At 38.8% G+C, this 17,899-nt stretch overlaps 1 protein-coding gene across 9 annotated transcripts in view; it reads right to left on the bottom strand.

Moving 5' to 3' along the window:
• ADGRL2 (adhesion G protein-coupled receptor L2) overlaps nt 1–17,899 on the bottom strand; it is a gene marked incomplete at its 3' end in the record, with an annotated part of 124,668 nt that overhangs the window by 58,106 nt on the left and 48,663 nt on the right. For all 9 annotated transcript variants that reach the window (XM_080348695.1, XM_080348696.1, XM_080348697.1 and 6 more), the window contains exon 2: nt 9,871–10,084. In XM_080348695.1, coding sequence (XP_080204821.1) covers nt 9,871–10,084 — 214 coding nt within the window. The remainder of the gene's footprint in view (nt 1–9,870; nt 10,085–17,899) is intronic.

Here is a 17,899-nt window from a genome sequence, read left to right as displayed (position 1 = left end):
TTTGCTGTATCTCTGTCACAAAGGCAGCAAAATTATCTAAGAAAACTAAATATAAGTAAATGACATTTTTCACAGCCACCAGTGATGCTGGCACTAGAATAATAGACGGAACGCAATATCAGTGCTACTACATCCTAAATGAGAATACACTGACATCTTCATGAGACCAATAGTAATTGAGTTCAGTGCTGATAAAAAATTCAGTAAACAGGGAGAGGTTGTGGGTTCAGAACCATCCATAGCAGAAAAGGAGCACAAAATCTTGAGTTATGGTGAAACAACATTTTTACAGTGCTGGAAAAATGTGTGCATTAAATAAACTTCAAAATTGCTCCATCATATCGCTATGTATCACAATAAGCATGATATCTGAGAAGCAATGAACAGTAAGGTTAAGTATCACAGATTGCTACCAAGAAAGAAATACAGACACATTTGCACATACCACGACAGAATACGTGTCTTGCCAGATGAAACATACAGCTCCCTGTCATTAAGAAGTAGTAAGACTTCTTCCTCTAAGGTGCTTGAACTGCACGGCTTTGGTCAGAGCAGCTTGCTCAATGAAATGATTCTGCTACCTCATTTCTTTTAATTACGTTACAGGACCTGCTTTGTGTGTGCACGCATGTGTGTATGTGCTAGAAGAAACTGAAATTCCAAGGTTCCGATAGCTACCGTATTACAGTGAAAACCTGAAAAAAACATGGCTCTCAATAGTAAATCTGTAGTAAAGATTCTGCACTGCAAACATATTATAAAGCAGCTTTGACACGGAAAAATTCTACGTGACAAGAACCTTTCCTCCCCATTGATGCATCTCCAGCAAGCTAAAAATATACAGAATACTGAGTATTCCGTCTATGTAACACTCTTAAGACTGCATTAACTTCATTGCAGTAACTTGTTTTATAGGCTCAGTTCATCGTGACCTATAAAATGTTGGGCTGAAGTGCTTTAAATATCTGCTAACACCATGTGCAAGCCTGGGAGTACAAGGCACTGTGCTGTGAAGCGGCAAAGACAGCGCTCTTCTGAGAAAGCGGCACGCACTCTTATGTCACTGAGATAAACAGGGTAAGCACGCTAAATAATGTATGAAACAGGCAGCCAATCTTTACAGAAAAAAGGAATTCTAGCTGAATTCTTTGTTTGATTTTATTTTACCAGTGTGACATTGTTTTTTAACATTGCTTCTTAAAAACATAAAGTTGACTATCATACTAAATTAAAGAACACACACGCACAAACGCCTTTCACTCAGAGTTATTATATGAAAGCAAAAAAAAAAGAGACCTCTTTCACTTGTGGCCATAGAATTTTGCTAATTATTGTTCTGCAATATGTAGAAAATAAAATGCAAATAAGGGAAATGCAAAGAGGGGAATTAACTATGTCTTTCAGTAATCATGGCCCACTTATTAAGCAATTAGATTGCCATTGTATTATTACAGAGAATAAAACAAATGCTGTAAAATACTGCTTCTGCTTGTATCTTTGATCCTTAAAACTTTTCCATTTCAGTAACCTCATTAATGTCAAAATGCCATGAATACGGCCACCCCTTTTTAGATGGTATAGCCTGGGCACAGGCAGAGTCTATGGGATTCAATAAAGAAGTTTTTTCTTGTTGAATTCAACTAAAAAGCTTAATTGAGACACAAAGGTTAGAAGGCTCTTTTTATTATAAGTAGGAGATTATACTGTAACAGGAGGAAATTTCCAGAATATGAGATCTGCTCATTTCTATACTACTCTTTAGCTACTTTTTAATTTTTAAACCCGTGTTACACTTCTATTCCTTTCCTCTCAATTAAACAGCTTCACTGTAATAATGTTTAAATTCTATTTCCTTTGTGTTACTAATGAAAACTTTTCACTTTCATCGCTGCTGCTGACTTCGTAACACTAAAAAGTAGTCATAATTTACTTACACATCTTTAATTCATATTAATCTGTCCTAATTTACGATCTATACCCTGCTCTGCCTATCTTCATGTACCTTTTCCATGTCAGTTCTGTTTACTAAGTGATATTCAACAGATTTCCTATAGTGCAATGAACCTTAACAGGCAGCTTTTAATTGCCTCACACAGGAAACCACATCACTATTAATTCCACAGCAACAGTATAAAATAAAACTATTGCTTCTCAGACTCTAGAGCAATTAGACCTCTCGGCTATTTGGCTAACTCTGCTTCATGATACCCAGTGCAGTTAATTATATTTTTTGATGTTAATAGTCTCTGTCAGTTTCAAGCATAACTCCTCTTTGATGAATATTTAAATTATATTTGAATAAAAAAATAATCTTGGTTACATTTCATATTCAGCAGTCATCACAGCGTAATAAAGGTCTCCTCAGCAAGGGTTGAGATAAATGGCTATATGAACACATGTATAAAGCCCTAAATCAATTTATCAGATAATGTAGCTGTATTGGCTAAGTATTATAGAGGATATATTGGGGTGGGAGGAATTAATAGGCTTCAATTATTACAGTATTATTCTATCTGAACTAAATTGGGCACAGTAATATGTAAGTAAATCAGAATTTATTAATAATAAAGTTATAAGTACAACTGGACTAGGAACTTATCTTGGCTAGACTAGAAATTTGAAAATATAAAAAATTCATACAAACTTGTCCAAGAGAACACAAAATTCAACTGAACGGTACTGAAGGTTAAGCAATGTTGTCTCAGTTGAGTTCTCAAAAACATTATTAAATTATGAAGAGATAATTACATATCCAAAACATATAGTAAATTATTAACTTGAGGATAAACAGTATGCACACCTAGTAGAGCCTATTTCAGCAATCAGAAAAAAAAAAACAAGGAAAATCAGAGGCTAAAGCATGTATTTTATCTGATGCTCAAATATACAAGAAACAGTGTATAATACTTAAAAATTTATGTATACATACGTATACTTATTTAGATTTATTTTCACCCATGAACAGCAAGGAAAGGCTGATGAATATGTATATGCTACTCTGTCAGGTAAGATACACACTGACTTAAGTAGGATTTGATGGTGTTTTTGCCAATAATAACGGGAAGTAAACAACTTAAATATAAGATATGAAAACACTAAATAAAATAACAAGCTACACCCTGGTAAAATAATGAATCCAATCTTTTTTTGAAGTAAACTAAATCTACATTTTAAATGTCATTAGTCGGCATCAATGATCCTTTTGTTGTTTTCTTTGTAGCTTGTCCAAGGCCATGACTACAGCAACGTGTGTTATGTGCTTGCACATGTGTCATTTCTTCCGCAGAAAATACCAGAACACACTGCAAAAAGATCATCGAGTCCCACTGACAGCTATTTCACCTTCCCCGACTGCTTAGAACCTCGTACTATGAGGCTTTGTATTTAATTTACTAAGTAATACCACGATGGAACTAACCCATTAATAAAACCCCCTATTTTTAATGAGTAACCAGACCTACTACTTTCATATTAAGAATTAATGATAGTGAAAATGCACAATGCCAGATAAGGTTCTTCTCAGTCGTGGGTATTGCTCTTTTTTTCTGTAATAAAGCCAAGAACTCCGGTATGCTTCATGAATATTCTAGGCTATATGATTACGCCTAGCTCAGGAAAACAGGCTACGTGTATTTCTGCTCTTTTCTTTACATTTGAGTCATAACTAAGTCTTGTGACTAACACATAGAAAACAAGACAAAACAAAACAAAAATCAATCTGGCCATGGCCCGGTATTGTGAAAAGCTTAGTTTAAAAATAAAGAGCATTTTAAGCTTCTGCTACATCAAAATATTCACAGGGGTTACTGCTGTACTAAGACCTACGTCTGTTTCAGAGGAGTAGAAGCCTTCATTTTCAAAAGATGTTTAAAAAAAGATATCCAGTGTTGATAATCTTGTGTGGTAAATGTTTTGGGAAGCAGTTGTCAGCAAGCTGAAACAGAAACTGCTGGCATGCCGAAGCAAAAGGATTTCGTACGTGAGATCAGCACCAGCACCACAGCAACCCCGATGTGCATCAATTCCGAAAACGCATCTCAGCCGTGCCATCCTACCATCAATGTCGGTATTTCTCTGACACAAAAAGTACAGATACGCAAGCTCTATATTTAGTCAGTATTGGAAAAAGGCGAGGTATATCTCTCATTCTAAGACACTGTTCACTACATAACGCATTTAGCAAAGGGAGGCGATCTTCAGCTGCGGAAGGAAAAGCAGGGACAGCAGCAGGGGTCAGCAGAGCCCTTGTCTGAGCCCCGCAGACCCCGCAGGAAAGCGCCATGCCCACCGGAATGGGGCACGGGATTAAATCCTGCCCGTGAAAACTGTTTTAAAGCACACTAAGAAATGCAAATCTGAAGTGTAGTAGTTTAAACACTGAATTAACCGTGAGCCATGTCCCAGGAAGCTATTTTTGAGGCACTAAAATGCTGCTTTGTGGAATTCTTGCAAAGGCTGGAATTCAGCTCTGCGGTGACCCCCCCACAGCAGGTTTTGCCTTCTACCAGCAAAGACACCCTGGATGAGGTTTGCTTTTGGCTAGACCTTTTCACTCCGGTAAGTGAGATTAGTCAGTTGTGGGAGATTTATCCACTATCCATCCAAGCCTGGAGTCCAGAAGATTTTCTCTATTTACCCACATTATGGAACAGACCAAACTTGTTTTCACTTGAAAGGATGCTAATACAGTATGACAAGGTTTCCTCTACAGACCTGACAAGCAGAAACAAGACAGAGGGCTTGAGAGATGTGTCTTCTTCAGAGAATTCGTTTTGTTTTCTTTCAAAAATGTCTCATTCTCACTTATATACAGGATTTTTCAAAAATGACATATTTGTTGGACATGTGAATGGGCAGAAAAGAATGAACATCTCTGTTCTCCCACTCTCCCGTTGGGACAGATTAAGAAAACTGAAGTCTCAGGAGAAGGAATGGATACGCTGCTTCCTTCAGCCCTCCCTCGATCGCTCGGTGGGGCAGGAGGCACTCCGCTTACATTTGGAAGACCCTCCATAAGCGCAGCTGTCTCGCAGAGAGATGATGGACGTAACAGGTTAAGAGCATTACCATGTGAGAAAAGTTCATGGTAACCAAAACCCCAGCATGAACTCTTCACTGGTGTCGTGATGGACATGGTAATTGAAGGTACATGTGTTGCATGTGCTATAGATACGCCAGGGTACGTGCAACAGAAAAAACACTCACTGCTGAAGAGGATGTATTTCCCTTTTAATCCCTTTGCTGCAGCTATGTTTTAAAAGAGAAGGGTATTTTTAAAAGGTAAAATTCCCTAAGTTCATCTGTTATAGCTAATATATTTATGCTTACATCTTACAATGAGGTTTGCTTTGTTTACACATATTTTAAAAGCAAAATGATACTGACTAAATATACTTAGTAAAGAGCACACAAAGCTATCATGATAGCATAAATTGTGGGTGAAAATAGAACTGAGGCCATTCCATAGTGCACGATTGATGTAACCTCCTTCATGTTGCAGGTAAAAATTAATCTGAATATATCAGCTGTGGGCTTGTATTTTTTAAAGTCTGTGGTTTTAAACATCCTGAATTTTTCCTTTTTTCAATGATCACAATTAGATTCAGTATCAGAACACAGATCACAAGTTCTCATTTAAAACTTCAAGGTATTTTAGACTTTATGAGGAAGGAGACAATGTTTTCCTTCTGAAGTTAATATTAACTTGTCTGTCAACCTTAAATACTTGAATTTTTCCTAAGTAAATGATTCCAAAGATTCAGAGTTAGTACGCTGCCTTTTCTTTAAATACAAAACATTAATTTTATACAAGCCACACCAACAAGATTAACTGCAAATTACACAAAAAATAAGGCGCACGTATTGGAATGAATCTGATTTTTTTTTAATATTTGACTTCTCAAGATTAAAAATTATATTATTCAAAAGTAGTATCTGTCACTCTACCCAAGTATTTATTTAAACACAAAAGCAAAAAATATCATCTAATTGTACTGTAATGGGATCACAAAAGACAGACACGGCATCTAAACTTTCAATCAATCAGGAACTTTTCCTAAACAAAAAGTTTAGGACTAGGAAAAACGATTCCTACTAAAAAAAAAAAGCAGCCTAATTTTAATTTAGCAGAGAATTGTCCCAGCATGCGAAACTACTTCTTAACAGGTTATTGTTCCACTATAAAATTACATACAAAATATGCCTTTGTATTGGAAATGTATTTTAAGTATGTATTTACAAATACTTTAAAATACTTGTTATTATTTTAAGCTAATAAAACAGAATTCCAAACACCATGCGGTATCTCGGAATTACTTAGTGAGTGCCCTAACAAAACCCTGCAGCTGCAGCCTCCAGAGAGGGGCTTCCAAGTCAGATGTCCATGTCCTGCATGCAGCAAGTTCTCCTAAACACACCAGCAGTTTGAGTGTAACTCAGTGCAATCCACCTGCAAACCCCCTACAATAGAACTGGATTTAAGACTAGGTCATAAGGCAATTTTATCATGTTAATGTTCCAGTCTGCTGTGCCTCTAACGAGCAGTACTAGTTAGCCTTATCAACTTCTAAGTCTCCCGACAGTTTCTGGCTACAGCCACACAAATACACTTTATGAGTGAGCAACTAGAGCAATTTCCTCAGGCTGCTTTGCATCTTGTGCTTCCCTGTTCATTTAATTTCTTTTTCAAATGAAGAGGAAACAGCGGAGGTTTGTCTCTGCTAAAAGACAGGGGAGCACCAAGGAGTCTGATTATTTTAAGATCTAACTGCCTGAAACACTGGTTCTCTGCCACTCACTCACACCACCCCTCACCATATATTCTAGAAATAAGCTTATTTCTATACTCAACTTTAGCATGTTGTAGGATCTCTCAAACCTGGCTATGAGGAAATGCTGGGGTTAATTATCAAAGAAGAGTAAAAGGCGAGAGGGATTTTCTAAAGGTCTAGTCTCTTTCTTCAAAGCTTTTAATTTTAACCGTGCCACTCTGAAGTTTACATGGAATCTAAATACATCTGAAAGACCTTATTCTAGAATAATTGGGAAGTAATTTCAATCAGGGACTAAAAATTTAATAACTCCTTTACAAAGGTAAAAGCAAAGCAATGAAGTCATTAGTGTTCCAGTCAGGCTTCCTAGGAAAGCATTAACTTAAAAATCTTTTGAGAACTGCAGAAAAGAAAGAAAAGGGAGGGAGAAAAGATGAAGTAGCAGCTTGTTCTCAGAACGAGGAGCTGATGCACCAGTAGACACAGGCGAAGTTTGTGTGCTAGTATTTCCAATTCTCTGGAAGGGGAGCAGTGCATGTGATTACATGGCTATCTGTTAAACTGGAAACCTCATCTTATTTTTCAGTCTTCAGATTCCACAGTATTGATCTCATTAAGCCAGTGTTTTCACGTTGTAACTACAGTAAATGTAGTTGCTGTGCAGAAGCTGTGGAGTAATGTTGCAAATGAATGATGAGTATTTAATAATTGCCGTGGAGCTACATTTAACTGCAGGTCCAAACTGAATTGAGTGGTCAAATGCAGTGGTAAAAGCATTGCTGGCTGAAGTGATAAAAACATGTCATCAGTCCTTAAAAGTAAACACTTGAAGATTTTCAGAAGCAATGTAGAAACTATTGCTGCTTATTTCTAAAGATATGGAAGAAAAGTTTTCCTTGTGATCTAATGTTCTAACGGATTTTTTTTCTAGTCAGTTTAAAAGAAAGAAAAAAAGAAAATGAACCCAATTAATCTGATAGTCCTTCAAGTGAGATTTTTCTATGCAATTGCTGTCATCAAAATACAGCTGATGTGATACTTTTTAGATACCAGATCAAGGACCTGCCGAGTACCAAACAACAGTTTGCCTTAGACAACAAAAAATTATGATCACCAATGCAGTTATAAATAAATGAGATAAGAATTTTTAATATTTCATAATAAATTTCTAACATTCTTCTACGCTTGCAATATAGCACAAATTGAGCAATTTTGAGAGAAGAGTGAACAAAGCAAGAGACAGCTTTTCTACTTAATGACAGGATCCGGGAAAGAAAATTCTGAAAGCAAACTTCTAAATTACTGTAAATGCCAGACAAGAATAGAAAGTAAAGTGTCAAATGCTCTTTGCTGTTCGTTCAGACAAATAAAAAAGAACAAAAATGTAAAACTCTCTTTGAGCATAGACATTCTGATCCAATGTCACATATGTGATCACAACTTCATTTTAATCTGTTGAAAAAGGGCAAGAGGGGAAGATTGGCGAAGTCCAAAAATACTCTCTGCTATCATAAACTTACAGTTGATTAGTTGAAAGGGGAAGATTGAAATTTCAGCTTTCCAGTAACAGTTTGATGTCACTTTAAGCAAGACTGTGCCTCTAGATTTGTCTCTGACTACCTTAATCTGTATATTTGCAGTGAACATAAGGAGGACTTTGATCAAAACACAACATGCATTTTACACAACAAGGAAGTCTACAGAGAGGCACTACATTTACAAAAGCAATTGAAGGTGGTTTCAAAGGGAGCTGACAGATTAGAGGATGATGACACTGCTGCTGCAAATCTCAGTGGAAATCTGGCTTGATCTAATTAACAACAACGAACTAGAACCACAAAAAGATAATTCAAACAGGATTTAAAAAGTTATATTACCTTATTATTAGCGTAGCAATGGAGCATTTCCCTTACTGATCACAGAACAAGTCACAGGTTGAACACAGAACAAGAATAAAAGGCCTGATATCCTTCATTTAGCTCCAGCATTTGGAATTGAAATCTGAGATCTAGCCCAAATATTTGAGTCCAAAAGTAGAAAACATCCACACATTCACATGAAAATTATAAAAAAAGTCTTAAGAGTCACACTCATGACAACTTGAATGAGCTTGGAAATCAAAATGGTAGGTTACTTTTAATATGTGAGTATGTTACTGAGTGCTACCATGTTCAAAGAGAACACAGTAAACGCAGCACTGCATGCAGGATAACTTGCGTGCTTCATTTGACACATCTATGTACGTGCACCAGAAAGCTCCCAGCTTATTCCATCCCCTTTTTGTTCAGATTTCTCACCCTAGGAAAAATACAACTAGGAGGAAAACATCCCACCAATCCTGATTTTCCACAAGTTTGTAGCTGAAGCTAGTAACGATGGCAGTGATGGATTTGTGCTGACGCTTCCACAACTGTCAGCACTAGGTGACTTCTGCTGGTATGTGGCCTGTCACACAGGAATTTCTGCGAATCTTAGTTCTGATGCACCTTTTGTGCTAAAAATGCTTTTATTGGCTCTTCTGATTCATTGTCTTCTCAGAATGACAATCTCTGTCACTAAGACATAATGTAACTTGTGCTTATATGCATTTATGCTTCTGCACACACATGTATAATGACATATAATCATCCTGGCATTTAATCATTCTGGACTTTTCCACTGGATGCATTTTACAGGTAGGAACTATGGCAACAATTTACTGCATTCATAGAAAAGATTTAAGTTTGCCAGGGAATGTAGAGGTTACTGAAAAATGCAGCAGCCATTTGGACACATTTTGAGTGGTGTCTGACCACCTGAACCACAAGGAAACAGGGAATCTCCAGATAAGTGAACTGTTCCATTCTCCTTACAGTATCTTCCCGCTTTTCAACTTTTGCTCATGGAATTTAAAAACAAACAAACCAACCAAAAAAACCCACAATCTCTCTAACTGCAACTGCTAGTTTTTATTTCCTTATAATATTACCATATAGAAATACTACTACCTCAACAGCAAACTGGCAACTACAACTCAGCATTTCCTACAGTATGTACCTCTTACTGTATTGATTCAGTCATTTTTCCTCTACAGTCCTCAAAATGATATATGTATTTTTACCTTTGTGTCATGATTTTGTAGGCATCTGGAAGGAAGCATTCTGTGTTCTCCATCTGGAAAGGGTCAGCATCACAAATCTTGTCATCTGTCCGTCCATAGTTAGCGCTTTCTATCATGATAACATCGCTTCCTGGACACCGCAGGTCAATAGAGTAGCCTTCGCAGGAGAGCTCCCTCCTAACCAAACCAAAAGGTAGTGCTGCTCGGCTGAAACCTGAAAAAAGGGAAAACACATGGGATTGAACCTAAAGGACATATTGCATTAGAATATTCTTTTCCTGTCACATAGGCATGAATTCTTATCAGTGCTAAAGGAAGTGCTCCTTCGAACAGTATGACCTGGTAAGTGAAGCACCTTTCATGAAACTCTCACATCCTACACCACTGCTGCTGTGTCCCTCATCTGGGGAAGGAGGAAATTCTTCTTCACTTCTCCTAACCCTCACCAGGGCAGACAGAGGTGCCTGTCTGCATGGCCGAACTGCCTGTTCCCCTTACCACCTCTTTTCTCTCTGCCTCTTTCTCCCTTCTTTGGGCACAGTCGGACTGGCCATGCCTGAAAGTGGGAAACAGCAGAGCAGGCAGGATGGGCAAATGCAATGTGACTTAAAGTAAACAAACAACAACAACTCAACAACCAAAGCCATACTTCCAACTTCATTAGTCGTTCTTAATTTGCATCTTTCTTTCTCCAGGGACAGCTGGTTTCTTTTGCTTAGCTATTTTATGTACCTGGCATGGATGTGTCTGTGCCACCAGATCTGATGGCACCAGATCACCACATGCTGATACTTTACCTGGTTGAACTCCAATTCTCTTTACTGTGCCTTTTACATAAATTAAACCACAGACAGATAAGACTTTCAATAAATATATAAATCATCAGTACTGCAAACTGAAGATGTGTACTGTATAAAATCTTTCTATCCCAAAAACCACGTGTTTCACTGAACTGGTATTTTTCTGCATTAAAGAATTCTTAAAAATAGGTAACTTCTCTAACAAAGTATAATACTTTAGAAACAAAACAATGGTTCAGATATTCATCCAGATGTTTAGTCTTTTACAGACATTTCTTTATGCAAAAAATATATTGCATCAGAAAAATGTATCCGTATACTACACTTTCTTGTACAGAGCTACTGGTGGATTATTATTATTAAACAGAATATTTAAGTTTCTTACAAAATGTGTGCATTACTGCCTTTTCTGAAGACAAGCTGGGTAACATAGTAGGGTTGAATAACTGTTTCATTGAATAGTAAATAATTTCTAAATTTTCAGCAGAATTACAGATATTTCCTACTTTAGAAAAAGTAATCCTAATACAGTAGCACAAGGCCATTAATATTTCAGTGCAGGCTGCTGGAGATAAGCTGTGACTGCAAAGAGAAATAGCTAGTAAGTATGGAAAGTTGGTGCTCCACAGTGTTTTAAAGGCAAAGAAACTTTTCTTAAAAAGTATGATGTGTTAGAAGAAGCAAGGAAGCAAGGATCTAAAAAGATCAAGAACAACTTGAGATAACCCCTTGATAGTAAATTTTCACATGAACCAGAGGCTGTCACTTTTTCTACTGAATTAATGATCTGTGGATTAAAACTCCTACTGTATGATGATGATTATCTGTTAGGACTGCAAAAAAGACCAGTTGATAATGATCACACCAGTGTTGTGATGTGGCTCCCTGGCAGCCAGGGCCCACCTCCCCATCCGCCCCCCTCCACCTGTATCCCCCACCTTCCCCTTTGCACCAGCACCCGCTTTTGTCTGGCTCCTATAGTAAACTAAGGCAAAGGGCTGGTTGGACTCCAGCCTTCCTTGAGGTCTCAGAGGAACAGAACTCTGGCTGGGCAGGAATTCACCCTGGGATATGGGGAAGGGAAAGGCTAGAGCACAGCAACCGGTCCTGCCTTTACTTCTTGTGGAATCCTACACGTGTATCCTACATGAAACTGGTACCATTACTCTGCCAGTATGTTTCAGTATTCGTTAATACGGGAAGAAGCCACATTGCTGCGGAAAGCACCACAGTTCCATTTCAAATTCACTCCTGGCCATCGGTTTGGCTGCACACGCCAAGTGCAATAGCAAACACTATTATTAGAGACTTGCTGAAGTATCATGAGCTGAAAGCTGGAAAGAGCTAAAACACAAATCCATCACATTAACACCCTCCATGTTCCTCCCATGCAGCAAATTAATACAACGAAGACAGAAGCTGCTCACGGCTCAGTGAGGGCGTGAAATGGGCACAGAGAGGGGTACACGCAAAGCCCCCACCACATATGCACACAGAAGCGCCTTTGATTAATTACCATCACGACAGCCGTGGTGGGACCCAATATAATGCTGCTAGCGACTGCCATTCCTACATCCTACCGCTCCTGACAAATGGAAAGCTGTCCATACAAAGCTCGTCCCTCCAGCAGCAGTGGTGCCTCCATCCCCTGCACTCAGCTGGACCTTATCCGGCTCTCGGCACTGCACGGCCTGCCGGGGGGAGTCCAGCAGCACCAGCCCAAGCTTTTGGGTTTCACTCAGCAGGGAGGGGAACAGCAGCTTTGGCTGTCCAAAGGGGATTTCTGCAGAAGGGCAAGCAAGGGGTGCATAGCGTACGGCCGCTGATGTGTTTGTTGGTGGCTACACATGTAGTGTCTGTGCAGCAGCAGATCACACGTATGGATTTTGACGGAGCCAGGGCTGACAAATCCACATGGAGCAACCCGTGACAAGCACTGAATCCTCCCTGCAGATCCTGCAGCAGAGGCTCCACTTCTGCTGCAAATACCTTGAATTCAAATACAAGACATCCGCAGTTTGTTACACAGATCAGCTGCCTGCAAATCTTATTTCATCATCTATGGCAACTGCTATAAGTACTATGAATGCGTTTCATCCTGCAATTTTTCCCCCTGCAGGCATCCATGAGAAGTTCCGTATTAGGACAAACATTAAAAATACTAGAGCAAGGTTAGATCACTTCACAGGCAACAGAGGATGCACCTGAGATTGTAATGTACGTGGTTACATGGCAAAAGCAGCAGCAATAAAGCAAAACAATGCAGCATGTGTTAGGTGAGGAGACTGCTCTAAGGAATCTCTATGGCGCAGAAAGAATTTTAACTAAATAAAATAAATAAATATAAGGTCCACTAACAAAGCTGCTGTGATCTTTATGCTGAAGCTTTATTTGTAATCTTTTCCTATCAACAAAGAAAAAATAAGCGTATCAACAAGCAAAGTGTAATTCAATCCATCTTGCAACCCTGACAATCGAAGAAAGAACTAGTGGGAGGCCCTGTGAGCGAAAAATCAATATTGCAGCTTTGTGCTGTGCAAATGTGAATACTGCCAAATAGCAGTGCTTAGGGTAAAATGAACTGTTTTGCTCCATTTTCTTCTCTCTGAACAAATGATTTTGAAACAACAGCTTTTTTTGGAGCTATAAAACGTCAAGCAATAACTCCCTGTGCTTTAGGCAAGTGATTGCAATAAATACCTCTTGGCAACAGGTGCAATGACTTAGGACTGAAATTCATTTACATTCAGGAGATAATTCCCGATAAACAGATGCAGTGCCACAGGACGGAAGTTTGAACGACCAGCATCTGAATGCTTCTTCATCATTCCAGGGCTTTTTAGACGTAAGTATGTGGCTCTGTCAATAATTACTGTTGTCACCGGTAACTTTTTATCTCCAGTGCAATTCCTCATGAATATTTTCAGTGCTGTGTTTTCTAAGCAACCTGTGTTCAACCTGCTGCTTGCCTGACTGTACCTTGCATCAACCTGTTTTGTTTGGCTGTTCTCCTGCAGCTGAAATCAACATTCCTTCTGTTCCTGCTAATTGCTTCAAGGCAAACTGTGCCACCCATGACTCTGCTGCTGCTGCTGCTGCCGCCCAAGCACCCAAACTGCTCCTCGACTGCAAAGACCTTCCTGGTGCCCCGGCTGGGACTTCCAGCACAACCTAAACATTAACTCAAGTAAGCACCTGCTACCAAATGGAACATATGCTGTCTCTGATTCAGTCTTTGTATATATTCAGCAGTGTTGTGTATGTGTGGGTTTTTTTCTTTTTTAAAAATGGAAGAAGATACCTAATAAGAAGACGAGTGTGATTTACGTCCTGCTGACCATTTTGATTCTAGAAAGGCTTCCTGGCAAACATACATTTCCCGCATGTTTTGTCTCCTCGCAAATTAGTTGAGTGCAGGCTCTTTATTGAAAGAGAAAATAAACTGCTTTTGTGAAATCGTATTTTTAAGAAAAGAGGTAGAGGGGATTTTTAGTGGTAATATAGATTCTTTAATGCTTTATTCATCAATCCATGTAGAAAAACACACTGAGAAAAAAATGTAAACAAAACATCACAAACTAAAATCTTTCCTCGTCAGTTTATGAAATGAAAAAAAAAATACAAGTCCTATGAAAGAAATATCACTCAGAACCACGTTTCAGAAATATGTCAAATTCAGATTTGGCTAAAAATTGTTGTATGTAAGTTTGCAATGCCTTATTTATCACTCTACTGTCTTGCTTCCTTCATAGAAACGAGATAACCTAAATTTGTCAAAGTGCAAAGAAAAGTTAATAATTCACAGCATCCTGCCCACTAGCATACCAGCTTTTTGAGCTGTCAATAATAAGAGAGTGTGCTAAGTTTGGTAGATAAAAGCAAAAAGGCACCACCACATTTGAATGTTCACCCCATACAGAGGAAAAATCCTGGAATGTAAACAGGCTAACATCAGTACTCCTCGACATCAGAAGCAAGGAACCTTTGATTAAAACTTAAAGCACAGAGAAAAGTCAACATGGAAATTTAAAATTATTTCAAAGAATGCAGATACTGGAAGAACTGAGCACCCAAAACAAATCTTTGCAGAAATAAATATATATGTCTCCGCAAGGAAATATTGCTTCTTGTGTTATTTGGCTCTAACAGAAAGGTCTTTTGAAAAGAGCACATCTTTTCAAACAGAATGTTTACAGTTGTCTCTTTCACAATCTCTTTTATTTTACCAAATCATGCAACATGATGATTCAAGTTCTACACAAGACGAAGTGATGCATCTTGGGCAGCATTTCAATAATATACGTTCAACAAACGCAAAGCCCGACGAAAACTGTGCTGAGAATCCTCTCCCAGCGAAGCGCGTACGTGCGTGCACGGAGACAGCTGAACATACTTCGCCATCTGAAAATCATGCAAATGCTCAACATGGGCTCTGCAAAGCTTTTCTAATTCCACAGAAAAGCCTCAGCATCCTGCAGATTCTAAAGAATCCCGCAAACTCTGTCAAGGCAGACTTTCCTCCCCGTCTCTCAGCACTGTATGTATTTCACACAGACAAGCATGTTATTTTGTTAAACAGCTTTTAAATTATCCAACTCTGGTCAACAGATCACTACTAACTACTACAAAGATAGAGGCAATTTAAATGACAACTGCGCTTTCTAATTCTATCTTTGAAGGACAGAAGTCATTCTGGCAAGCATGTCTATTAAAAGATTAGGCTGGCACAGCGAGAGCTTGTGATACCGCACAGAGGTCTGGAGTTCAGAGCGCTCAGCTCCGCTTGCAGGGCTCCCGGCAGCCCGCGCCGCAGCCCGGCACACACGGCCCCGCTGCTCACCCGCGGAAACTGGGAAGCGATCCGTTCAAAAATACTCTCTTACTGCTGTATTCTTTGCCATTTCAAGTATATATTCATCGCTTTAAGATGCTGGAAGGAGGGGACGTCTAGAGAAAAGGGATTATTTAGCGAAGGAAATCTGTTTTCTTCCTCATTTTTTTCACTCAATCATTAGTCAAAACAAGGTACATAAATGCGTGTTCATTATTTGAACTTTAACAAAGAGGCAAGACATCCTAAGGAACGGACGGGACCATTTAAATTACACTGAAGCAAGACAACTATTTCATTGGATAAAGTAGCTGTGAAGGGTGGTTTTTAACATCGGTTTCAAGAACTTAATTCCTCACTGTTTCACATTTTCATTACTTGGCTAAAATCTGGAAGCCTGTCTCTTACAAAATAAAAATATTAATTGCTGCCTATAAAAGATTTCAGAAATATTAAGTAACTAATGATGGTTTATCATTTTTTTTCACATTTTATTAGATTGTGATTTAGTCTCTAAATAAATAAAATTTAAAAAAATCTTTGTCAAATGTTAGTGTTTTTCAGGATTCAGTGCGAGCAGCAGAATTACAACTCTTAAGTAATTTTCTGTAATTACATACTTAATATTCAGTGTACATAAACATAAAGCATGGTATGTCTAATTACTGAAATTTAAGCCAGAAGCCTGAGTTACACCCTCTGACTCCAGGCCGGATCCTGCCTTCCAGGTTCACTGAAACTTATTACAATTTTCCTTTTACGTTTTCCAGTCTCCATGCAATTCTCAAAAATATCCCTGTGAGGCTCTCTTCAGCAAAAAAAGTCAGGGCTTACCTGCTTTCTGCACCTTGTTGAATGATTCAGCAAAACCTGAAGTGAGCAGCAGCATCTCAGCCTTTTAATGTAACAGCGTCGATCCTTCCTGTGTATGGCTGGCAAGGATCTCATTTAAATTCTCCTAAACAGCACTTACCCCTCATTCAGAAGGGTGAGAATATGTCTCTCCAAGGTAGCAGAATTAAGGGGTCTTTTGGATTGTGTTTTTTTGCTGTGGTTTGTGGGTTGCTTTTTTGTTTTGTTTTGTTTTCAATAGCAGGAGAGACAAGAGCGCGACATCGACAGACCTGCAGACCCAAGTCCTTCAATCATGCGGAACAAGAACAGTCCAGACAGCAGCCGCGCACGCACACCCACATTAGCCCATCATGTCTCAACTCTATTTCGAAGGAATCGCCACTATGGGAAAAGAGATAGTTTGGTCTTCATGCCCATTTAATCCTTCACCTCCCTGCTGAGGCTGCCACAAGAGTGCTAATTAATGCTAAACCGTGAAAATGGGCTTCTGCACTTTGAATCCAGCCACACTGAAACTGGATAGAAACCACTAATTCCTTTAATGAAAGTCACCAAACCAGAGCCTGGTTCCTGGCAGCATTTTAGCAGTACCTACATATGGCAGATGGAAACCATGTGATCTAAACATGAAAGTCTAAATATCTAGTGTAAAAATATGCGTGTTGTTCAGTTCTCACTTGGAAACAAATTTTATTCTCGAATGCATGCACCTTTCCCATCCCTTTCAGTGGGAGCTGTATGCATGAGAGCAAAACTTTGCCCTCTTGATCTAAAATTATCCCAGTTTGAAACAGTATTCATCTGTCAATGATACTTCTTTTCTTCTGCCAGCCAGATGTCTGTTCTCAGGCTGCAAGAATCTCCTTCCTTTTTTACTTCACATCATATACACTTGATCCTCTGCCAGGTCGCAAAAAGCACTCTACCCTTTTCTTTCTTGCCGCTAAATACATTGCATCTTCAAAATTTCTCAAGGCAAATAAGTCTCATGGTCTCTGTAAATCCCCCTCCCGGAGGTTATCTCCAGTTTACCAAGTGTGAACTCTCTGAGCACACCACCTGTCAGGAAGAAGCGGCTTCTGAATCAGAAACAACCTCTGAGAAGGGGAGGTAAGACACACAAAGGCTGATGTGTCAGAAATGTAGTGTCAACAGGATTTCCCATTGAATTATTTCCTCTACACAGGATACTGGTAGCAGAATAAAAATAAATATTCCTTTATTTTCTATAATAATGTATTTCAACAACAATTTATATTTCCACTTAAGCACTTTTGATTGGAAACCATGTGTTGAGGAGGGGCAGAGGAAGAGGAAGAAAGGGGAATTTCCATCAGCAGTATTCAGACTGAACAGCTGACAAAAGAAATACGCTTTTATTCCCATCTTTAAGAAACCCAAAGTCCTGTCACCTCAGAGGTTGATAGAAACCATGCAGAGATGTACTGTCTCCTTGGGAATATGTGCGTTGGTGAAAGTTAAATCATTCTAGCAGGCGACATGCTGGGTGCCAATAATAACCCTTGGTGTGCTGTGTACACCA

This window comes from Nesoenas mayeri (assembly GCF_963082525.1).
Source record: "Nesoenas mayeri genome assembly, chromosome: 8".
NCBI classification, from domain to species: Eukaryota; Metazoa; Chordata; class Aves; order Columbiformes; family Columbidae; genus Nesoenas; species Nesoenas mayeri.
The sequence above is the reverse complement of the archived record's forward strand: the minus strand, read 5'-3'. Positions and strand labels throughout refer to the sequence as shown.